Genomic DNA, 24,879 nt, shown 5'->3' with positions numbered 1-24,879 from the left:
TATTACTTTATTCCTCTGGTGTCAAGCTTCAGAGAGGTAGCCGTGTTAGTCTGGATCTGTAAAAGCGGCAAAGAGTCCTGTGGCACCTTATAGACTAACAGACGTATTGGAGCATAAGCTTTTGTGGGTGAATACCCACTGCGTCGAAAGCTCATGCTCCAGTACGTCTGTTAGTCTATAAGGCGCCACAGGACTCTTTAAAAAGAAAAGGAGGACTTGGGGCACCTTAGAGACTAACCAATTTATTTGATCATAAGCTTTCGTGAGCTACAGCTCACTTCATCGGATGCATGACAGGACTCTTTGCCACTTTTATTTCTCGGAGCAGCCCATAAACTCTTTCCCTATTCTATTCAAAGAAATGAGCTGCATGGTATTATTGTTGTAATCTTTGTACTTTCCCTGAGGCTTGATGGCACTCCTTGTCAGGTCATATCTTACCTTATCCTGCAAACCCTCTCAGCCAGGGATGTTTGGCCTCTTTCTCCTCTCAATTAGACTGGTATAAAACCAGGAGTAGCTCCTACACCAGCATAACACATGTGTCAATGAGAGGAGAATCAGGCCCTTTGCCTGTAAAGCACCACATGCATTTACGATGAGAAAGAGATGGATGGCACCAGACCGAGACTCACATCTAAGTTCTACCCCCAATTCAGCCAAGAACTCCGTGCATCATCTTGGGCAAATCTTGAGGTTTCCAACACACTTATGAGCCTGTCATGTTGCTTAAGCATCAGTATTTTGCATTTGCTATTGGTGACACTGCTGTTCCAGACAGAGCAGCTGGGTTCTGTTCCCTTCTCTGCCACGGGCCTGCTGGGTAACCTCGGGCACGTCATGCCATTGCTCTGTGCCTCAGTTTCCCATCTGTAAAATAGGGATGATACTCATGCCCTTTGTAAAGTGCTCTGACATCTCTGGATTAAAAAGGGCTCCAAAAGGGTGGCACTGTCATGAGTTCAGCTCAGCCCATGCCCCAGCGCTGGCCCCTTCCGAAAATATTGCTGCTCGTTCTTCCATTTTGCTTTGGTTTCTTAAAATGAAATGACCTGCCTGTGTGTGCTTTGCCCATCCAAACCTTGCAATGGCTCTGTGTAATGAAAACCCGTCCGCTGGTAGTGAGGGGTGGGAAACAAAGATTCACTTCCTCAAATCAGTCAGGTTGCGTTGATTAGGCCTGCCACATATGGAAGTTCTCATGCAGGTCCATTACAAAAGGTCCTGCTGATCAAATGTGTGCTCTAGGTGAGAGTTTACTTGTTCTCAGTGGAAATGTGAAAAGGGCTCTTCCTGATGGAATGAATAAATATTGAAGGGCAGACTTCAGAAGGTTTGGGCTCTGAGGAGCATCCAGACAGTTCCATCCTATTGGAACGATCCAAATGTTGGTGTGGGTCTGGGTGTAGGGATGAGAGGAGTGGCCTTGGATCACTAAATCAAGGGGTGACCAAACAGTGCATTGGCTAGCTGGCTTGCCTCCCCACCATCCGCAGGTGTCAGCTTCTGGGGTCAGTCCTTCCGCCATGGTGCAGCAGGACCCAATAACCTGACTGAGCTTCCCTTTTAAGTTTTGGCCATGTGATGTGGCAGGCAGGATGATCTCACTTAAGGTGGGGTGTGTGTGGATGAGATGGGGCTGGAGGGAAAGTTGAAGACCCATTTTGAAGGAAAGGGGTCCTTTCAGAAAACGTGCAAACCCTGATGGAGCAGAATGCTGGGACCAGCTGGACCTGGTGGCTCCTGCCTTGATGCAGGCTTCTGTTTATAATCTCATGTAGTGGTGTAAAATACACAATAAAAAGGCATCAGTTCATTGTTGCTGGCTGTTAATCTATTTTTCTCATAAAGAATAAAGGATGGTAGCAGTTAGAGATGGAAAAGACTCATTAGACCAAGTCTAGCCCCATACGAAGGTAGGAAAGACTCCCCCAGAGAGGGGGAGATTAAGGCCAAAATGCCAAGAAGTGGTGAAGTTAGACCCAAGGTCAGGTCATTGCTTAGAACATCTGAAAACAGGACAAGCAAAGCACTAGCATGGGTCCAATATGGCTCAAACCTGTATTGGCAGGGAGGTCACCTAGGTGTTGTATGTCTTCTCCTTCTCTAACTTCCATGATTAATCCCAGCTGGCTGGGACCGTGGCCATTAGTTATTCTGTTAACATACCCTGACTTGCCTCCCTGTATCTCTTCAGTTCTTTGAGACCCAGGAGTCTGAACGGATAAACTACTTCCGCAATGCGCTGTGGCTGCACCTTAATCAGCTCTCTCAGGAGTGCGTCCAGAGTGATGAGGTAGGCCTGAAAAAACCAAGGCCCTCCAACCCTTTTATTTGCCGAGCAGAAGGGAAGTTTCCTCACTCGCATTGCACTGTCTTCACTGCTATTGTTATCTGTGCTTGCTCTATTCAAGCTAGCTCGGGTAGGGTGGTCTGCGCGCAGCTTTTGCTTTCTTGATATTCTCATAGGTAATCCAGCAGATAGCAATAACGAACACCCCGTCAATAGTGTGGAACAGGATTTGAAACCCTGGCTCCAATGAAGTCAATGGCAAGAGCTCCCGTTGCTTTTATTGCGGCCAAGACTTTCACCCCTTGCCTCTTGTACTATTGACACTTATTTTGCTGATGCAAATTGTATCCTTTCTCCTTCAAGAAAGACGAATGAATTTTTGTTTCTGCACTTTATGCTTTTAAAAGAAAACACCTTTTTTTTTTGTTTGCTCTTTTTATAGAGGTACGAAGAAACCCGTAGGAGTCTAGAAATGTGCAGCATCGAGAAGGATATCGAATTTTTTGTAAATTTCCGTAAAACAGGAAATGTGCCTCCAGGTAACTGCTTGATGTATGCTTTCTAAGCAGCGTGGCCATCAGCATTCCATACAGCTTCTCGGCTCTAGCAAGGGTCTGGGTTTTATTAAACAAAGCTTGGTGCAGAAAGCAAGCATACTTGATGGTTCTGCTTCTGTGTTGGTCTCAAAATGAAGCCTGTTTCTAGAGTGGCATCCTTGCACCAGGATAGCAGGCAATTGCCACCAGACCCTGAAGAGAACTCAAACCTCATTTCTGTAGACTTTGGTTTCTAAAAATACAGTTTTTTCAGCGTGGAAGGGATGGAGCTGAAGAAGAAATAGGATCTCCTGTTGTGCAGATGTGATGCTGTACATTGCATGCCAACCACTCACAAAAACATTTTTTACAGCTGACTTGTATTTCCATGCCCCCAGCTCCTGTGGTCTATGAAAATTACTATAGCACACAAAGAAATGCAACTTCAGCAAGAAATCAGGCCCCAGCACCTGGGATAGGGAGGTAAGAATAAACAAACCCAACACAAACCAAATAATAAAAGGAATGGCCTGGCTATTGGGAACCTATAGGTTAAAAATGAGTGTTGCTTCTTTAAGTCTTTCGGAACCGTTTGGCTCTTAGGCTGTTTCAGGGTCCCATAAAAGTTGGTGGGGGTTGGGGTATGTGGTCAGCAGGGAGGCAGGGCAGGTTGGGAATTTTGCCTGGATTGAGTCCCCCTCTGTACCAGGAAACCCTCGGAGATCTTGGGCACTGGTTTGCCACCTCCTTTGCTCCCTAGCCCATCCCTGCTGCTGGAAACCTTCCTTCATTCCTTGCATGGCTCCCTTCTCCCCATTTTTGTCTGCGGAGAGCTGGATCATCTAAGAACACATGCCCATGTGGGCAGAGGAGAGAACCTAAATCAGATGCACTGGGAGAGCAAGGGAATCTGCTGACCAAAGAGGGGAGTTGGACTACGGATGCGGGATGGGTCTTCTGTGGGGAGAGAAGGATTTGAGAGCACCCTTGTCATCACTGAAGGCTAATGTCCATGGCTGCTATGCAGTAGGAGTCCGTCACAATAATGACTACCTGATGGCTTGCGTTGGAATACTGAACTGCCTAAATGATGTCACATTTGTTTCATAATATGAAACAATCAGATCATTTAGTAACAAGGAGACAAGTGTTGTCTTATTTGTTTTTGTGCAGGAGGGGGCCGTTACCAATTCCTGCAAGTGGGCCCGGTGAGTTACACCAAGTCATTCTAGAAATCACACATTTTTAAGCATTTTTATGTGCAATCTTCTTTTGAATTTCAATTTTGCAGGTGTTGCAGGTTCTGTCTGTAATTCCCCTGCCATGTAAATATTGGTGGTCTTGCCTGATTCTCATATTCCCCTGATCATTCTAGCCATTGATATGTTGTTCTTGGCACCTGTAAGCTTCTGTTAGAAATAGAGGGTGACATCATGGCTCCATTGAAGTCAATTGGAATTTTGTCACTGATTTCAATGGGGCCAGGAGTTCACCGAGCAAGAGGTTCAAACCAAAGTCCTGGTTATGGACAGTCCTGAACTTTGAGAAAGGCAAGACCTGGACCTGAAGGCTGCAGCCTGGGGTCTTCTCTACTTGGAAAGCATTGATTTTTATTATTTGCAGTGTGGCCCAGTAGATAGCGGACTTGGACTTAGAAGACCTGGGTTCTGTTCTTGGCTCTGCCACTTACTTATTGGGTGACCTAGATCAAGCACTTTATCTCTGTCTGCTTCTATTTCCCCATCTGTAAAAATGGGGATAATGTTATCCACCTCTTTTGTAAAGTGCTCTGAGCTTTATGGATGAAAAGTGCTATGTAACAGCTATGTGTTACTATTGTGATCTCTATATTACAGGTGACCCTGATTATGCTACGATAGATGGTTACAGTTTAATACATCACTAGCATGAGCCGTAAGTATTTTCATTCTGTAAAGGAATTACTTGGGGCCTGCGTTAGTCACACCAGTGAGGTGTAGGGTCTAGTCCTCACCGGCATGTTGTGCACTAACTGCCCTGTGGAGACCCTGCTAGTGTGCACTCCGAGGTCCCTAGTGCGTGTTAATGTAGTCTGGTTTCAAACAGTATTATGTCAGTGCTCACTAGGGAACTTTTAGAGCGTGTCAGCAAGGTCCACACGGCCCAGTTAGTGCATGTCACACTAGTGCGGACTGACACGCTGCACAGAGAAAGCGCAAGAAACAGTTATATATTTAGGAGAGACCGTTAGGAAAGAGAACTATAGGCTGAAAATCTGGGAAAACTTCCCAAAGGTGAGATTGCATAGGTTGTGGAATAGTCTCCCATGGGAAGAATTGGAGGTCCCATATTTGATATTTTAAAAGCACAGTGCTGTGGTGGAACAGTCCTGCATAGGTTGGGAGAGGGACTGGATGATCTAGCTGGCTACTTTTCCTCCCATCATTACATTTGATTCTGTCTACGTTTCTTTCACTGAAATATTGACTCTTATAATTCCATCCTCTTCTCCAGGGTCTCAAAGCTGCTTGCCCAGTAGTGCCACTGAGTGCAAGAAATGAGTCGTCTGATCCACCCATCAGAGACCGTGTATTCAGTTGCAATTCCAGCATCGGGCACAGTGATACAGCATGGAACTGTTTCTTCTTTTAAAAAATATTTTGAAACTCTAGGGTAATTATTTAGTATGTTCTGATGATCCACACAAGATCCAGCAAGGTCCCTCTTCCTTCATAGTGACAAACTACATGGACTGATGTCCTATTTTCAAGGTCCGCAAGGAGGACATTGAATCTTTGAATAATATTCGCTGATCCAATGGAATCTCTCCTAACAATAAGAGACACTTGTGTTCTGGTATTGATGAGAGTTCTTTGTGATGTGCAAACCTCAACATCCGTGTGGAAGACTCTAAAGGATTTTAAAAAAAGGAATTTCTTCTCACCATGATGACTGAGAATTCACATGTGCCACTGCAGTGCTGCCAATGGGAATCATGTGCAGTGCGTTGGGCATGCTGGGGCGTGCGCATAGCACACAGGTCAAAGTATGGGTTTGGTCTGTTATGCTGGATTTTCACCAGGGTGATTAAGATCATAGCCTAGCCCTAATTGTGGAGTGCTCATTAGACTGCTTACTCATGGCAATGCTGAGAGTTAGAACTCGAGGGGTATTTATATGGCTGTACTGTGCATTTGCTCCAGGCTACGCAAGTGATGTTGGGAGAAGTTGATTCATATCCTGTCTCTATCTAGCATGCTTCAGGAGCCTCTATGGATTACACGAATGGTCCGTTGACTTCAATATGGGTTCTGACGAGAGGAAGGTGAACAAGTTATGGCCCTTCAGTAGTTACCTCCCTCCCTTCCCTGGTTCTGCTGTGGCATAGCAGTACAATACAGAGCCATCCTTGCAGGTGCAGGCTGGTGACCCCTCCATTCTTCTTGAATAACTGGAGGACATGAGCTGACTGTCCGGAGAGGTACATCCGCAAGGCAGGGCTTGCCACCGTTCAGCTACCCGCCACTTAGCCTACTCTCGACAGATTCTGCAAACTCCAATCAGGTTAATCTGTGTGAGCAGCTGGACTCTTGAGTACATTTTTTGACCAGGACCCAGAGTCAGAACCTCGTGAGGTTTTGGCCATTGGAGGCAACAATTCAGGGACGTTGTCAGCTGCTTCTTCTATCTTTTGCGTTCCACTGTCCAATACGCTTGAAAATAAAAGAAATAATATTTTCTTTCGCCCCATGCATCTGAAGAAGTGAGGTTTTTACCCACGAAAGCTTATGCTCAAATAAATAAATCTGTTAGTCTTTAAGGTGCCACCGGACTCCTTAATATTTTCTTATTGGCTTTTCCTGTCTCCATTTAGCAAACCTTCCTCTCCCCCGCCCATTTCTTGGGGGTCTAATCCTGCTCCCATTGAAGTCAATGGCAGAATTCCCATTTGTTATTGTGTTGTGGGGTCTGGCTCTTTTGTTTCTAATAAAGCACAAACTAACTTGGTTACTGTTGTTAGCCTAGAGCTGCAAAACTCATTTCCGGACCAGAACTTCCCCAGCTTTCATGTCCATCTCCATTGGCTGTTACCTGTCAGGTGCACAGACACTGATGAAGTCTGCCCATTTGTGTGTAGCTCTCAGTGCGAGGGTGTACAGGTTTTAATGTCTTGCTCTAGAGCAACAGGGATGATTCTGCATCAAATTGTGCCTGAGCTATGCGTGATTTGTACAAACCTAGGGAATGTCGCTTTGTTCCCTTGTGTGGGAAAGACCCCAATGTGATAAGTGAGATTTGAATTCTTCCCTGCTACATTTGAATGACCTGTACGAAATGCACAATTCGAGGAATACGTTGTCTTATAAAAAAAGACCCTTAAATATCCCAATATAATTTTATATTGTAGATTATTTTTAATCTCTCTCAATATAGATATAGATATATATTTTAGATTTGTGGCTTGCATACTGAACATGTAATTATATATGCTCTAAAATAGACTTCAATGTGTATGTGGGAGGAGCAAAGTCACCCCCCAAAGGCCTGGACAGACTGGTTGTAGCCACAAGTACAGTGTGCAGGCAGGAGGCGTTGAAGATTAGAGCTCAGCTACGGCACCTTTTCCCTGATCTAACCTCTCTCTGCTCTGCCAGTCCCAGCCCTCCCTTTGGATCTCAGTCCTACACTGCAGCCCACTACTCTTTCAAATCTCTCCCCCCAAAGAGTTCTGTCGATGCTTCCCAACACTCTCGATCTGAAGAATTAATTGAACGCTGGTCCTTGTAGCATGTAAGTGCTGGCCTGTATTCCGCTTCTGCTGGGCCTTTGATGCAAACTTGCTAATGCAGCGCAACGTGGTCCCCAACCTTTCTGTTGCAATAGCATATTCGTGTTCCCAGAAGAGTGTGGCGGGCGCCGGACGACCAGCCGCCGAAATGCCACCAAGAAGCAGCGGCGCTTCTTGGCGTTGCCGCTTCTGGGCGGCATTTCGGCGGCTGGTTCCCATGGGCACCGCGTTGGGGACCACTATGCTAGTCCAGTCCTGGGTCTCCAACAGCATCCTGCCAATGCACCTCAATGCTCAGCTTGAGCTTGCTGGGGTATGGACTTGTGCTTTTCCTCCCGTTCTGGAATGTGTAGCCTCTAGCACATATACTGTGTCTATTCCAGTGCAAGACACCTACGGATGTATGGAACTTCATTGACTGGATCTCCATATATAATGGCCCATTGGGCAGACTCTGTTTTTCTCTTGCCTCAGTTTGGAGGGGAGTGGAGGTGGGAAACTGATCCCACGGGTTCCTGTAAATGCAAGGGAAGCCCTGACTTTAATGTGGTTGAAAATGCTGATGTAACACTCGTTGAATTTAAACAGTGGTTCTCACTCTTTTTTCCATCCTAGGCCCCCTTCCCATCTAGCTGAAATCCCGACCCATTTAGAAACATGGGAAAGATGGGGTGATTGTGATCCCTGTGATCCCAACACTTGTTTGTGACAGTCCCTATCCCTGTTCTAGTAGTTGCAACTCCCAAGATGAGAACCCCTTATTTAAAAGATGCCAGAAGCTGATCAAGCCTGGATTTCATTTGTAAATCCAGACCACAGAGCATTAAAAGAGCAAACAGGTAAAGTGCAGATGAGAAAATACTTCATTGTTTTGTGGACACCAGAACAGTTGATACCACCTGGTGATACCACCTGGCCCTTATATGGTGCTTTTTCATCATTTGTTCTCAAAGCGCTTAACAAAGGAGATAAATAAATTGGTTAGTCTCTAAGGTGCCACAAGTACTCCTTTTCTTTTTGCGAATACAGACTAACACGGCTGTTACTCTGAAAGGAGATCAGTATAATTATTCCCATTTGACAGGTGGGGAAACAGGCATAGCAACTTGATCTGTCACCAAGCAAGTCAGTGGTAGAGACAGGACTGGAATCTAGGTCTCCTGAGTCCCAGTCCTGCATTCTCTCCACGAGGCCACACAGCCTCAGTGTGTGAGAGAATTAGCATTGGTACAGAGCCTTTTTGAGTAGTGACCAAATGTTACTTCCATCTGAGAGCTGTAGAAAGAGAATTGACCCCAGATCTACAGCTAGGGCCTTTCATTAGAGATTACTGGGATGGCAGTATAGTAAGGTCAGGACCATAGTATAAGAACTAGTACTCATGAGCATATTGGACAAGAAGCTCCTTTTCTCTGTTGGGATTTCCAGGCTGACTCAGGGCAGTAGATGGTCTTATTTTGTTTCTTGCCTACAAAAACTGCTACTCAACAACTTTCAAAGTGGTGCACTGCGGTTTAGGCACATGACTCGCAATAATTGTAATGGAAGTCATGCAGCTAACCCCACATGCCTCACTTGAAAAATGGAGGGGTTAAAATGCAGCCCCATATCAGTTGTCCAAGAGTGACGATCCTATCTCAGTCCTGAGAGTAGGGACTGCGATTACTTCCTTATTTAGTTGACTGAAATAAATACACCAGGACCCCAATTTATAAGTGCTTTTCGAAAGGATCTTTTTAGTTCAGAGTGTAGTTAATCACAGGGCAATGCCATGAACATTTGAAATGTGGATTGCTTCACTGTATTTGCCCTCTGATTTAAAGAAGCCAGTCCTGAAAGTGAAAGCAAAAAGTACGAGTATTCTGCTGAGCCACTCTTAAAGAGAAAGAAAGCAAGCTGCCACCAAAAATCAAGGTTCTTCTCCGAGTTGTGTCCTAGAGAGTGTCTAAAAGCACTTCAAAATCAATAGGTCAGTACTCCCTAGATAAAAGAGGAAGGTTTGAAACCACAAGCAACGCAATATTGAGTTGTTTTTCAGGACGTGAATTAGGATGGTGGTAGGCGTGTGGAAATACTTTCATTTCTAGCCTGACATTTTCAGTTTCTAAAGGAATTTGAAAAGGCAGATTGTTTCAAACTGTAAAATGTTAATGATAAAAATGACAAGTGTGGTCAGTGGCTATTGTAAAAGCTTTTTATTTTTGTGATTAGAGCAATAGTATGTAAGAGTTGAGGTAAATTTGGAATATACCTGAATTTATTAAGAGTTTAGCACAACTGAGCTAAAGTGAAACTTCACAAGCAAGTGGTACAAGGGAGCTTTCAATCTGGAGCCGCAGAACTCCATCAACCAACACCCCCCCATCCCTGTAGCTGCAGAGTTACAAGTGATACATCACCAGAAAAAACAATGAGGAGTCCTTGTGGGACCTTAGAGAATAACAAATTTATTTGGGCATAAGCTTTCGTGGGCTAAAACCCACTTCATCAGATGCATGGAGTAGAAAATACAGTAGGGAGGTATAAATACACAGCATATGAAAAGATGGGAGTCACCAGAAAAAACTCTCATTGAATGTTTGTTTCCAAAGCATGAGATTTGCTAGCTGCTTTTGGAAACAGTAACTTTTCTACACATTAAACCTCCTGTGAATATCCTGCTGTATTTCTCTGTGCACTTGCAGCGCAGAGATTGCTGCATTCTATGTTAAAGCTGTTAACTGAATGAAAACAGAATTTGAGCTAATTTGGAAATTAAGCGCAAAACTCTTTCTTATCTGCACTGGAAATTGCGATTGCATCTTTGTTACTCATTGTGTGAACTGTTATTGACACCACTAGACTTGCCAATGTTGTAGCCAATACAACAGAGCCCTGAGGGCAGGTAAGTGATCTGTAGTGTGACTTAGATGGAGGGAACATTAGTTAGTGGCAATAAGAATTTTAAGATAGCTAAACTGTTGTGGTACAGAAGAGGACATCAGTTAATGTGTCACAAAGATATCACTCACCACTGCAGTAAAGGCGAGGAAAAAAAGCTTGAAGTAAGTTAGTGGAAGTTATTTTTGCTTATGTTGGCCTATCGGTAATGGGCTTCCTAACCAGGATTTTAACCTTGTGTCCATAGACCTTCCTGCACATTTTAGCAACCATGCATGCACAGTTTAATCTGTGTCTGAACACCATGTGGTAGGTCAGTGTGGCTAGATGCAACGCTGTTGGAATGCTGGGGTTGTGAGAGAGGGGAAATGTGCCGTCCAGTGACAACACAACGACATACTGTCTCGTTGCTTGTAAAACACAGCAGAACTGTTGGTTTGCAGAGAGCCTTACAAAATACTTGTCCAGAACTGATTTTTGTTAATAGAAAACGAATGAGTTTTGACTGGTAAATTATCTGTGTGATGAGTTTTGTCTGTGCGGAGTAAGATGTGCAGTGCTATAAATGAAAACAAATGGGCTGCTTCCTCATGGACTGTGCATTTTATTGGATTGTTTTTGTAAACTTGTAATGATTTGTTTGTCATGTAAATTAAGAGCTAGCAGTTCCCTGCTATCATTTTTCGGAATAGTTAATAAAATGGTCATGATACAGGTCTGTGTGAAGTTGTTCATCTCTGATCAAGGTGATCAAAGCTCCTTTGGTGTAGTGGAACCCCCTGTCAGCTTGGCCGTGTGTGCTGTTGCAGGGCAGGGTGTATTTGGAGTTGCCTGGGTTAGTGTTAGGGGTAATATGCCTGGCACCGCTTCTGGCATGGGTTGACGGTGGCGTGACCAGGCTGTTGGTGTTGGCGGTGTGTGAGGTGGCTGGCGGGTATCCAGGAGAAGCGCGGGGGTGGCTGAGGGGCTGACGGGGATGACACGGACAGGTGCGGTGGTGGGTGGAAGTGATGGGGTGGATGTCACGTTGGGGAGCTCCAGAGCAGGGGCTGGGAATGGGATATCACGGGGGTGGCCGTAGCAGCGGGGATGGCGCGGGCAGGGGTAGGCAGGGTGGGTATCAGTGGTGGGGGGTGGCTGAGACGGGTGGGGATGGCAGAGGTGTGGCTGGGCCCTAGAGAGGGTGGGGCTGGCGGGGCAGGGGTGGGTATCATGCTGGGCAGCTGGCCCTGGCAGGTGTGGGGAGGGCAATGGCCCTAGGTGCCCAAGGGGCCAGAGGTGGGCCCCGGCAGGGGGGGCTAGGCGCGCCGGTTTGCGCCCTGCCGCTGCCTTGTGCGGCACTAGGGGGCGCCGCGGCCGAGCCGCGTTCCGTCCTGGAGAACGAAAATGTCCCTCCTCGCGTTCCATAGCCAGCGCGGCGCTGATGGGCTGGGCCCGGGGTGGAGAGGCCGGTCATGTGATTTCGCCCCTGCCCGGGGCTTCCGGTGTGAGCTGCGGGAGCGAGGCGGCCGCCGGGGATGGCGGAGGCCGCGAGACCCCCGCGCAGGGAGCGCCCCAAGCCCGGCAGGGGCAAGGCCAAGGTACGGGGCGGGGCGGGGCGCGGCGCGGCGCGCGGGGACCCTCGGCCACCCCCGGCTCCGCACGGGACGGGAGGCGCCTGGTCCCGGTCGTGAGGGGGGCTGGAGCTCGCTCCCGGAGCTGGTCCCCCAGGGGCCGGGCCTGGCCGGAGAGGGGAGCACAGCGCGGGCGTGTCCCCGCGGGAGCTGACTCGGCCCCCCGGAGCTCCCGAGCCGCCCTGTGCTCCGCCTCCGCTCCCCGCGCCCGCCCGCCCGCCCGCCCGCTCGCTGCCGCCTGGGCTGCGCGTTGCGGGGCAGGGGCTGCCACTGGCGGGGTCTGCCTGGGGCCTGGCGGGCCTCCGGGCGCTGCCTTCGCTGGTACTGTTTTATTCTAGTTAAACATGGCTCGACCCTCGTCCCTGTGACTGGGTCGAGCTGCTGATCCTCTCCGGTGCGATCCCCCCCGGTGCGTGTCCTGGTTCCCATCGCAAGTGGCGGGATTCACTCCGTCATTACAAATAACACCCCTCGCCCGCGGGCACCACTTGTCACCTGGCTTTGCCGTAGCATCTTGGGTCTCCTGCAGAGTTCGAGCCTCTTTCCTCCCCGATTTAAATAGCAGCCTGCTTTAGTCACCGAAGGAACTGTCCCGTCATTCCTGCTGAAAGCCATTGGAACTTCTTATATTAATGATTGGGTTGCTGGTATTTCGATCAAATTATAACGAGGCTTCGATTAATCGGGGATTGAATTAAAGGAAATTTATTTTTGCTTAGCAAACTGATACATAGACAGGAATTATGTCAGTCAGCTCTGGGGTGGAGCATTGTAACTACTTAATTGTGTATAGCATTAAAACTAGGGCTGTCGATGAATCGCAGTTAACTCATGTGATTAATTCAAAAAAATTAATCGAGATTAATCGCAGTTTTAATCGCACTGTTAAACAATAGAATACCAATTTAAGTTATTAAATATTTTTGGATGTTTTACTACATTTTCAAATATATTTCAATTACAACACAGAATACAAAGTGTACATTGCTCACTTTATATTATTTTTATTACAAATATTTGCATTGTAAAAATGATAAAGAAATAGTATTTTTCAGTTCGTCTCATGCAAGTACTGTAGTGCAATCTCTTTATCATGAAAGTGCAGTTTACAAATGTAGATTTTTTTTGTTACATAACTGCACTCAAAAAAAAAAACAATGTAAAATTTTAGAGCCTACAAGTTCACTCAGTCCTACTACTTGTTCTACCAATCGCTAAGACAAACAAGTTTCAGAGTAACAGCCGTGTTAGTCTGTATTCGCAAAAAGAAAAGGAGTACTTGTGGCACCTTAGAGACTAACCAATTTATTTGAGCATGAGCTTTCATGAGCTACAGCTCACTTCATCGGATGCATACCGTGGAAACTGCAGCAGACTTTATATATACACAGAGAATATGAAACAATACCTCCTCCCACCCCACTGTCCTGCTGGTAATAGCTTATCTAAAGTGATCATCAAGTTGGGCCATTTCCAGCACAAATCCAGGTTTTCTCACCCTCCACCCCCCCCACACAAATTCACTCTCTTGCTGGTGATAGCCCATCCAAAGTGACAACTCTTTACACAATGTGCATGATAATCAAGTTGGGCCATTTCCAGCACAAATCCAGGTTTTCTCACATCCCCCCCACCCCCATACATCCACCCCCTGGATTTGTGCTGGAAATGGCCCACCTTAATTATCATGCACATTGTAGGGAGAATGGTCACTTTGGATGAGCTATTACCAGCAGGATAGTGAATTTGTGTGTGTGGTTTTTGGGAGGGGGGTGAGGGGGTGAGAGAACCTGGATTTGTGCAGGAAATGGCCCAACTTGATTATCATGCACATTGTGTAAAGAGTTGTCACTTTGGATGGGCTATCACCAGCAGGAGAGTGAATTTGTGTGGGGGGGTGGAGGGTGAGAAAACCTGGATTTGTGCTGGAAATGGCCCAACCTGATGATCACTTTAGATAAGCTATTACCAGCAGGACAGTGGGGTGGGAGGGGGTCTTGTTTCATGGTCTCTGTGTGTATATAATGTCTACTGCAGTTTCCACGGTATGCATCCGATGAAGTGAGCTGTAGCTCATGAAAGCTCATGCTCAAATAAATTGGTTAGTCTCTAAGGTGCCACAAGTACTCCTTTTCTTTTTAAGACAAACAAGTTCGTTTACATTTACGGGAGATAATGCTGCCTGCTTCTTATTTACAATGTCACCAGAAAGTGAGAACAGGTGTTTACATGGGACTTTTGTAGCTGACATTGCAAGATATTTACGTTCCAGATACGTTAAACATTCGTATGCCCCTTCATGCTTCAGCCACAATTCCAGAGGACATGCTTCCATGCTGATAACGCTCATTTAAAAAAATAATGTGTTAATTAAATTTGTGACTGAACTCCTTTGGGGAGAATTGTATGTCTCCGGTTCTGTTTTACCCACATTCTGCCATATATTTCATGTTATAATAGTCTTGGATGATGATGTACACTTTGTATTCTGTGTTGTAATTGAAATCATTATATTTGAAATTGTAGAAAACATCCAAAATATTTAAATAAATGGTATTCTATTATTGTTTAACAGTGTGATTAATCACATGATTAATTGTGATTAATTTTTTTAATTGCTTGACATCCTATGCTGTTTTAATTAGGGCTAAGAGTCCTAATACCTCTTCTGGTTAAAACTGTAGCCATGTGTAATGTTGGCTTTGAAATATCCAAAATATGAGGCCACATGGGGTAAGGGACCGCGTATTACTCCTGCAAGAGCCAGTATTTGTTTGTTCATATTTTAAACATACAACTACCTACATATCTTAGCTTTTAATCCTGTTGTAGATGAGATTTGGGCTTCTAGTTGTCTGTTTTGTTTTAGCATCTTGAAATGCAATCTCTCAAGGCTTTCATTTGCTTGCTGCTAATCCTCACCCATCTGACATTAAGATCTAAACCGTTATATCTTGTGTTGGATTTGAATCTCAAGGATTGCTCACTCTTCTCATTTTGCAGTTGTCCCTCTCCATTGATGTAATAAACAGTTGTGCGTGGATAATGGTCTGTGAAATCATGTCAGTCAGAACTGGTCTGAGTAGAGAACCATCAACCCATGTTATATAAACCAAATATCAGTCTCAAGTGTCAACCACTGCTAAGAGCTGTTAACCTACTTAAGAGAAAACATTACCCAAATATGGGTTGGAGAAAGGACTCCAAACCAGAGCTGAGAATAATAACTGTTCCACCATCTTCGTCTAAATTCAGCCTCATTGCACACACAAAACTGAATTCCAGGCCACTGTTTGTGAAGGATTAATTTCTCTCATGGTTGTTGAAAGCCAGTGAAAAGCAACTGGCCTGTTAGTGGTGGGAGTTATCAGTGCCTCTTTCAGAGAAGGTGAACCTCCTGAAGAATGTGATAGTCCATATAGTTCCTAAGAAATAAACACTTCATGTAGACAGTCTCTTAAACTACTGCTCTGTCTTCAACCTCCTCTTTCTTTTAACACCATTACAAGGTAGTGACAATCAAACTCCAGCAACTCTTGGCATTTGTTATCCTGAAACTTTGCACAGTCATTTTTCAGATGAGAACATGGTACCAATTGTTCTCTAGTGACATGAGTGGGTAGCTTCTCTATGGCTATGGATGTCGGTTTAGAGTACTTGCTGTCTCAAGCCTTTTACAAAGTTGATCCATAGTGCTGCTCCGGGTGGATTTGATTTAAATCATGATTTAAATAACTAGTCAGGAAGATTCAATTTAATCATGGATTTCTACACAAAAGTGTATTCTTGTTGGTTGTTATAACCTTAATACATATTTTTCACAACTCTGAGATAGTTGAGACCAAACTGGGTCTCTTTTAGGGCTTCTGCCTTTATAGGTTTTCCCTTCTAGTGAGATAATGGTATGGTAGATCTCAAATCAATGAAGGCTACACTCAGAAAGACCTCAAGACTTCTGGAATATGCTGCTGAAACAGTTTCACTTTTGTTTCTACTGCCTGTCCCTCCCTTCTCACATCTATCTCCAGATTTCTTCTTGTCCAGATCTATTCCGTCCCCAATGATGAAACTTTGCACTTCTAGAGAGAGGTAAGGGATTGACTCTGTGAACACACATTTGCAGAGGGACAATAGTTTTGAGGTCTGTTATTTCACCTCTATCCATTATTTATTTATTTATTTATTTAAAAACATTTTTGCTGTTAACAAGCATGTTATCTTTGGAGACAGAAATCCACAGTTTGGGGACTGCAAAACTAAGCATCTCTGATGGTATCTTCTAGACTTAGCACTGAGTCCCATTGGGTAGATAGAAAGATTAACCTAAGTAATTTATACAGAAGCCCCTGGAACCCCATAAGGTTGGGTCACTAATCCATGAACTACTGGAACTCATTTACAAAACTTTTCTTAAACATTACATGAATATATTGTCTCATAATATAGAATTAGAATTTATAATCCCTATTCCTTGATGAGATATCTTTGAGCTATAATGTATCTTAATTAAAACTAGATCAGTTTTTTTTTATAAAATGCTTTTTGAGAAAAAAACCTATTTAAATTAAAAAATCCGTTTTTTAAATTTTTTTCTAAAATCATTGATTTTTATCTACCCTGGTGCTGCTCACCTGTACCCAAGACCTAACTGGAGTGAGCAGAGAAATGTTTTAGTGGTTCCTGTTTATCCTTTCAAATAGGACTTATAGGAGTTACGATGAACAGCTACTACTGATCACTCAAGAACCCTCACATGTGGTGATCTGCAGATAATTTTGGAGAGGTTGAAAGACCCTGGGCTGCTTTGCCAGCAACTTGCTGATGATTCACAGTTTTGTCTCCTGTTTGCTGGATACTTTTCAAGCCATTACAGATGTATCAGTACCTCTGTGATGCATAAAGTGGGGGGGCGGGAGGGGGACTAGCTCCCTTTGATGGACACCCAGCCAGCCAGTTAGCTGTAAAATCCCTCTTGGTCTGTTCTCTGCTTGCTTTGTAATACAAGCCTGGAGTGGCAAGTATTAATTTTTAAAATCCTTGTGGGCCCCCACTTCTGCGCTCGGAGTGACAGAGTGGGGATTCAGCCTTGACAACCTCTAAAAGGTTAGCACATGGATGAAAAGCAGCTGTGGTTCTGTCTGAACCCAGTCAAGACAGAAGTAATGTTGGCTGAATGGGGAAATCCTTTGAACGACACACAGCCCTCCCCCTTCATCAAATGCATCTCCTGTCAATTCATCAAGGAGGTATTGAGTCTTGGGGTGTTTCTGAACTCACTACTAATTTTGGACACCCCACCTAGGAAGCAACAGTGATAGGAAATATTTTTTCACCTCTAGTTTACCAGAAAATTACAAGCTGCTTTTCTTGATGAGACTATAGCTAGTGTTCTCTGCTGATCATCCTGACTAAACTCTTGTAATTCAGTACATCTGAGGTTAAAGGTGCGGGCAACATGGGAACTCCAGTTTGCCAGAACACATCAACCTTCATCCTTAGCACAAAAACTGGCTCTGTTTACATTCAGTGTAATTTCAGGGTACAAGTTGGGGCCCAACCACATCAGTACCTGCTTTTCCATTCATAACCCACTGAACCATATGTGATCCTCTGGGACAGTGCATCTGACAACATTATGTTCTTGGGAGCAGGAGATGAGGCATCCATCCTTTGCTGAACTTGCTCAGTTGTGTAACCAAGAACTAGAGGGCAGAAAACTGAATCTGAGGTTTTCAGAGAAAGCTTCAAGACTCACCTTTTTGCAAAAGATACAATAAACAAAGATTAGTACTTACATCACTAACAAGAAACAAAACACAATAAGGTGGCAAAGCTACTGAAGCTGCGAGAGGTGAAGAGCCGTTTACCACTGGCATCTGTGTAACTCTTAATTACTGCGTATGACTCAGAACACAGCTGAAAATTTTATTAAAATACAGGTTGAGAAGAGTGTTTGTACATCTGCGTATAGTGCTTAGATTATTCACAAAGTTTGTTTTTAAAGTCATAAGATACATATAGTGCATAATCAGCAATAACCCATATTTAGGTGAATGAATTTAAGAATACAGTTTAGATCTTTAGCATCTAAGTATTCAGGTACATTACTCATGAAAAAAGTTACACAGAGCTGGTGGAGGAAAGGAAAATGTATCAATGAGTGAAGATTGTCCCTCAGTCATTGAGAATTTAGGATTGGTTGTCCATTTAGAAAAAACAGTCCATTAGGAAAGTAACAGACTGTTCCATACAGTCTTATGCCCAAATAAATTTGTTAGTCTATAAGGTGCTACAAGTACTTCTCATTGTTTCTGTATGAAACAGTTACAAACTTACGGGTCATAAGACATCTACATTACTTCTAGGACATCCATCAGTGTAGTAAGTCGGGAAAGTAACTCAAATACTTTCCAGTCTGTTGTTGAGTGTCCAGGGAGGTTGAAGTGTTCTACTGGTTTTTGACACTTCCTGGACGCTCAATAACAGACTTAAAAGTGACAGGTTTCACAGTAACAGCCGTGTTAGTCTGTATTCGCAAAAAGAAAAGGAGTGCTTGTGGCACCTTAGAGACTAACCAATTTATTTGAGCATAAGCTTTCGTGAGCTATAGCTCACTTCATCAGATGCATACTGTGGAAAGTGTAGAAGATCTTTTTATATACACACAAAGCATGAAAAAATACCTCCTCCCACCCCACTCTCCTGCTGGTAATAGCTTATCTAAAGTGATCACTCTCCTTACAATGTGTATGATAATCAAGGTGGGCCATTTCCAGCACAAATCAAGGGTTTAACAAGAACGTCTGGGGGGTGGGGGGGGGGGGGGAGAAAACAAGGGGAAATAGGTTACCTTGCATAATGACTTAGCCACTCCCAGTCTCTATTCAAGCCTAAGTTAATTGTATCCAATTTGCAAATGAATTCCAATTCAACAGTTTCTCGCTGGAGTCTGGATTTGAAGGTTTTTTATTGTAATATAGCAACTTTCATGTCTGTAATCGCGTGACCAGAGAGATTGAAGTGTTCTCCGACTGGTTTATGAATGCTATAATTCTTGACATCTGATTTGTGTCCATTTATTCTTTTACGTAGAGACTGTCCAGTTTGCCCAATGTACGTGGCAGAGGGGCATTGCTGGCACATGATGGCATATATCATATTGGTGGATGTGCAGGTGAATGAGCCTCTGATAGTGTGGCTGATGTTATTAGGCCCTGTGATGGTGTCCCGGAATAGATATGTGGGCACAGTTGGCAACGGGCTTTGTTGCAAGGATAGGTTCCTGGGTTAGTGGTTCTGTTGTGTGGTATGTGGTTGCTGGTGAGTATTTGCTTCAGGTTGGGGGCGCTGTCTGTAGGCAAGAACTGGCCTATCTCCCAAGATTTGTGAGAGTGTTGGGTCATCCTTCAGGATAGGTTGTAGATCCTTAATAATGCGTTGGAGGGGTTTTAGTTGGGGGCTGAAGGTGACGGCTAGTGGCGTTCTGTTATTTTCTTTGTTAGGCCTGTCCTGTAGTAGGTAACTTCTGGGAACTCTTCTGGCTTTATCAGTCTGTTTCTTCAGTTCAGCAGGTGGGTATTGTAGTTGTAAGAATGCTTGATAGAGATCTTTTAGGTGTTTGTCTCTGTCTGAGGGGTTGGAGTGGCAATTCTTCAACAAAAAAACTTCAAAAACAGACTCAAACGAGAAACTGCAGAACTGGAATTAATTTGCAAACTGGACACTGTCAAATTAGGCCTGAATAAAGACTGGGAGTGGATGGGTCAATACAAAGACTAATTTCCCCCTACTGTTACTCACACCTTCTTGTCAACTGTTTGAAATGAGCCACCCTGATTACCACTACAAAAGTGATTTTTCCTCCTGTTGATAATAGCCCATTTTAATTGAACTGTCTCGTTAGAACTGACCCCCCACTTGGTAAAGCAACTCCCATCTTTTCATGTTCTGTGTATATATCTCTTCCTACTGTATTTTCCATTCCATGCAGCTGATGAAGTGGGTTTTAGCCCATGAAAGCTTATGCCCAAATAAATTTGTTCGTCTCTAAGGTGCCACAAGTACTTCTCGTTGTTTTTGCTGATACAGACTAACACGGCTACCACTCTGAAACCTATTCCATACAGAATTAGAATTCATGTATTTTAATATTGACTATTTAGTCTTCAAATATGCAAAACCCAACCCATACATAACTTGCTGTTGGAATTAGTTCTGTTTGACATAAAGTAAATAATCCAATTTTTTTTATGTAAGTTACCTGATAGGCACAACCAGATGTATTTCAGATGCCAGGTTCAGTCCTGTCACTATAAGTCTTCTTTCATATAGGAAAAGTGTCTTTTTTGGGAACATGTTCAGTGGAATTCAGCTTGCAGGGAAGGAAATCCCCTGTGGAGTGGAAGGACTTCCTGTCGTTCCCTCACAACTCGAAAGTGAACTCATCTTGGCCCCTAAACCGTCTGTCACATTTAACTGCACCCTGTCCCATCACTCAGGCAACATGGAGCCATTTTTAGATTCCTCTGCCCCCTTCCATACCCAGGCTCTGGCCAAATCTTATTGGATTTTCCTTTACAGTGTCTAAAACCTATGCTTTACTTTCTGAGCACTGAGATTTTTTTACCGTACTTTTGTCGTGTCCGACCTCAATTACTGCATACTCTTAGTCTTTGGCATCTCTGCATTTCAATTTGTTCCTCTCCAAATCATTTTGTGCTGTGAAAATCATCTTCCTGTCCTGCCTCTCTGATTACATCACTCTCTCCTTTAAATCCTTTCTCTGGTTTCTTCTTGTCATCTGCATTAAGTTCAGGCTGTCTCTTCTCTTTCTTACATCTCTGCTCTTCTCCCTTCCTACACATATTTCTTGTTTGTTCCCCTCAAACCTTTTATGTGGTTGCTCCCTTTGTATCCTCCTTCAGCTCTTCCCTTTGAGCGTTCTTCCATGCTGCCCGTTATGCTTGGGGCAGTGTCCCCTTCTGCACCAAGCAAACACCTAATTTTGAAGAGGGAATTTAAAAATATTGCATGTAGTAAGTACATTAACAGTTGCCCATCTAATACTGAATATAAACCTATAAATCCAGCTATTAAATAAAAATAGCCCGCAAATATCCAAAAAGAAGACGACTAACCAACTCACTCTGCTTTATGTGGAAGTAACTATACCCTCTTGCCTTGTGTTATGGCTGTCTCCACTGCTGTAAACTGTTGTTGTTCGTTGCAGTAGTGCCTAGAGGCCTGTCTGCACTGTGCTAGGAGGCATTGAACAAACACAATGAAAAGATGGTTCCTGCTTGATAAGTTTACACTCCAAGTATAAAAAGAGAAACAACAGGTGTTATGTTCTTCTTTGAATTCAGAGCCTGATCTTGCAGTTCTTACTCAGATGAAGTTTCTATTGAGTTTGTAGAATTTTTACCCTGAAAAGGAAGAAATGTCAGACTTCATGTAGTCTGCTGGGGACTTCAGTATCAATTTTATGGGGAAGGTGCTCAGATATGATGGTGGTGGGCAGCAGTATAAAATCTAATGTAAGAGAGAGGTTGATTTTACCTGAATAAAACCTGCAAGGTGGTCTCTTTGGATTTTAAGCATCAAGGAGCATGGGGAATGTACAGGAAAATAAGACAATAAAGTCCAGACTAATGATCCTATAGAAAGAAGTGAACAGGAGAGTATAAAGTAGAGTATCCCTCTTTAAATGGAAAATGAGGCAAACACCCGTATGCGACTGTGGTCACCAGGCACAAATGACAGAGCACATCATATCTGAATGTCCCCTTTGTTCTTTTGCCGGGGGCCTGAAGGACATTCACCAGCTAACTGTTGGGGCAATGTGCTGGCTGTCAAGCTTAGATATACATTTTAGTTGTTGCTACCTACCCAAGCCATACGAAAGAAGAACAGGAGAATGGGAGATGTGGGATCCAAAAGCAAGCCAAATATATTGCCATTGTATAAAGAAGCTGCAAGCATATGTTTGGATTAAAAGGTGTTCAGTGGGAGGGTGAAAACAAATATGCTAAGTTAGCTGGGGCCTTGATATCTATTGTTGTCTTTTAGCTGCTTTATAAGGCAGAACCGCTCTGCTAGGAAATGTGTGAAATGTTCAGAACTTTACTTTTGTTACTTAGCCTTTTTCCAGTGTTGAGTAGGGACTGAGAGCTCTTCGTTAGTTCCCTCTCTCTGACTTTTGTCACATGATGATTTTCGCAATCTGTTGCATAATATAGAGAAATTAGAGCAGTATAAGCTAACTTTCCCTGTATTTTCTCGGTTCTGCTCTCATTTAGTCTTTTGAACTCTGAATTTTAGCTGTTTGCACAGGAGTGCTTATATCATATACTGGTTGTATTGTCATATCATGTGATGCTTCCACATGTTTGTGCTTTTGGTGAGAAAGTCATAAAAATATACTTCAGACTAGGCTAGCTGTTTGTCTCCTCACAAGCATAAGCATCCCTGTTCAGTAATAGCTAATGTGAATTGAATAGGGAATAATCAATTTAAAATTCATACCGCTCATTTTATTCAGCTTTTCTGCTTCTCCAAGTGACATAATTCCTAGTGAAACTGCTAATTTCTAGGTTATGGATTGCATCGCAGGGTCAGTCTTTAATTAATTGGACATTGCAAGAGCAATATCAGCTGAAAATTTAGGTTTTGTGAAAATAAGCTCTTACAGAACTGAAGACCATTAGGCATGTTTCCGTGAAATTTAAAAACACCTTCCAACGTATTTATATTATGGTACAGCCTAGAGGTTTTTCAGTCAAAGATCAGGGCCCCATTGTTTTACTCATTTGTACAGCACATAGCGCAAAGACAGTCTGTGCCCCTGAATGCTGACAGTTTTTCATTAACAACATGGTGGGCATCATTCCAGCACATGAAAGCAGGGAAATGAAATTGATAGGGCACGGGCTGCTATCTTTTGGGACTAAGGGGTGGGGAAGCTGAAGACTGAGAGTGTGTCAGGCGTGGTGGGGACTGAAAGTTACAGCGTGCACAGTTTCTCTCATGCTGTGTATTAACTCACCTACTTGCTTCCCAAACAAGACATTGAGTAAGAAATAGAGGAGTTCAAAAAAGAGGAAATGAATAAAGGAACACCATCTGCTTAACCAGGGATCATGTGCAGTGTTTGGTACCTTTGGCATGGTCTATAGACATCTGATGAATTTAAAATGTGCTCTGTTTAGCAGAATCCCTTATCATTCGTGGATTAAATGAAACAAGGGGCCTAGTGACTGCAGCTGGCTCTCCAAGTATACTTATTCCATGTCAGCATGCCAGTTGAAATATGCATTTTTTTCTTACCGTCATAACTACGGAAAATAGGCTGGTGATGTAAGCTTTAGGTACATTGTAATGCAAGACAAATGCTGACTTTCTTTTGTTATTCATTTATGAATGTCAAATTCCTGATACGCGGTCTATTCTTTTGTTTCTAGGAAAAAAAGAAAAAATGCCCTGAAGAGCCCCAGAAGCAGGACTTGGACGAGGTCTTCCTCCCCAGCCAAGCTAGAGATCAAGAGGTGTCTTCTCGAGCGAGCAAGGTGCAGGTGGATCATCCTGAAGTGTTTACAGAGATTCGGCTCAGGGATGAAGTAGAAGATGGAAAAAATGTGAATGAGATGTGTGATATCTCCTTGACTTCTTCAACCATAGCAGATGAAGGATCCCGATCAGCTACCCTAGAACCTCTAAAACACGGAGAAGAATTCAAAGCTAGTCTCTTGCATGAGAAATGCAGGGAGTGGTCTGAGGAAGATGGTAGAAATAAATTGGACAAACCCCAGAGCATTATGGAAGCACTTGCTAATCAATCAGAAAACTCTGGCATAGGAGAAAGTACCTTTAAATGCAGTGCTGCTTGCACTCAGTCACTAATGGGAATTGTACGGGACAGAGGAACTGAGAAAGTACAAGAGGCTACAAATCCTGTTCTTTCTTTAGAGGCACAACCTGTTCTGTCACAGCTCTCTAATGAAGCCAAAGAGTGTGCTCAACCCTCCGGGTTGAAAACTTTGTATCCCGATTTATCTGCTGAATTGTCCCAAGCGAGACTGACCACACTCACAGTAAAACCGCTATTACATAACGAGAGGCTATATCCAGAGATTCCGTCTGAACCAGAACTAGTGCCATTTACCAAAGAGCAGCTGAAAATCTTTGAGCCGTGTTCGTGGCTGGAGAATGTTGATTCCTACCTGGAGGAGTTTGATAACATTGCTCATCAGGATAGACATGAGTTTCACGAATTGCTCCTGAACTATTGGCGCTGTAGGAAGCAGCTCTTGCTGGCTGAAGCTGAGCTACAGGCCATGACATCAGATTGCCAAAGTGCCAAGGGCAGGTTATGGATTTTTAAGGAGGAACAGCAGTCTGTCAAGGTGGTGTAACTGAAGTTGCTTTTGATCCTGGCTTGGCTATGATCCTAGTCATGTGCTCTGCTGAATGTGGATGTTTGCTGTATTTAAGCTGGCTTGTACAGAGAGATTTATTTGCCTTGGATGTTGTCTTTTTTTTTTTTTTTTTTTTTAATTTTTCTGTTCAAAGGAAAATAAACCTGTCACTGCTTAAGTCAAGTTCATTACATAGAAATACTTTATTCCACTGAATCCTTGATTTTAAACTTGTAACTAATATAGTGGAGTGCAGTCTCCCTTACAATGAGCTCTGATATACTAAAATTCCTGTATGCAGTGAATTGGAGTGAGAGTTCCAATGCATTGCAATAAAAAAACTGGAATTCAGCTTAGAATCACCTTCTGCTGTTAG

General features: G+C 43.7%; 2 protein-coding genes across 2 annotated transcripts in view; both read left to right on the top strand.

Moving 5' to 3' along the window:
• PSTPIP2 (proline-serine-threonine phosphatase interacting protein 2) overlaps nt 1–11,173 on the top strand; it is a 55,197-nt gene extending 44,024 nt beyond the window's left edge. Inside the window, exons 10-15 of the mRNA XM_084629645.1 lie at nt 2,198–2,296; nt 2,736–2,832; nt 3,228–3,312; nt 4,003–4,037; nt 4,686–4,743; nt 5,323–11,173. Coding sequence (XP_084485771.1) covers nt 2,198–2,296; nt 2,736–2,832; nt 3,228–3,312; nt 4,003–4,037; nt 4,686–4,735 — 366 coding nt within the window. The 3' untranslated portion in view covers nt 4,736–4,743; nt 5,323–11,173. The remainder of the gene's footprint in view (nt 1–2,197; nt 2,297–2,735; nt 2,833–3,227; nt 3,313–4,002; nt 4,038–4,685; nt 4,744–5,322) is intronic.
• Nucleotides 11,174–11,935: 762 nt separating this feature from the next.
• The window catches only part of EPG5 (ectopic P-granules 5 autophagy tethering factor), a 92,584-nt gene continuing 79,640 nt past the window's right edge, over nt 11,936–24,879 (top strand). Inside the window, exons 1-2 of the mRNA XM_084628995.1 lie at nt 11,936–12,057; nt 23,550–24,491. Of these exons, the coding sequence (XP_084485121.1) occupies nt 11,995–12,057; nt 23,550–24,491 (1,005 nt within the window). The 5' untranslated portion in view covers nt 11,936–11,994. The remainder of the gene's footprint in view (nt 12,058–23,549; nt 24,492–24,879) is intronic.

Source organism: Lepidochelys olivacea, assembly GCF_965140295.1.
Source record: "Lepidochelys olivacea isolate rLepOli2 genome assembly, chromosome: 5".
Taxonomy (NCBI): domain Eukaryota; kingdom Metazoa; phylum Chordata; order Testudines; family Cheloniidae; genus Lepidochelys; species Lepidochelys olivacea.
Note: the sequence above shows the minus strand (reverse complement) of the source record. Positions and strands in the feature narration are given on the sequence as shown.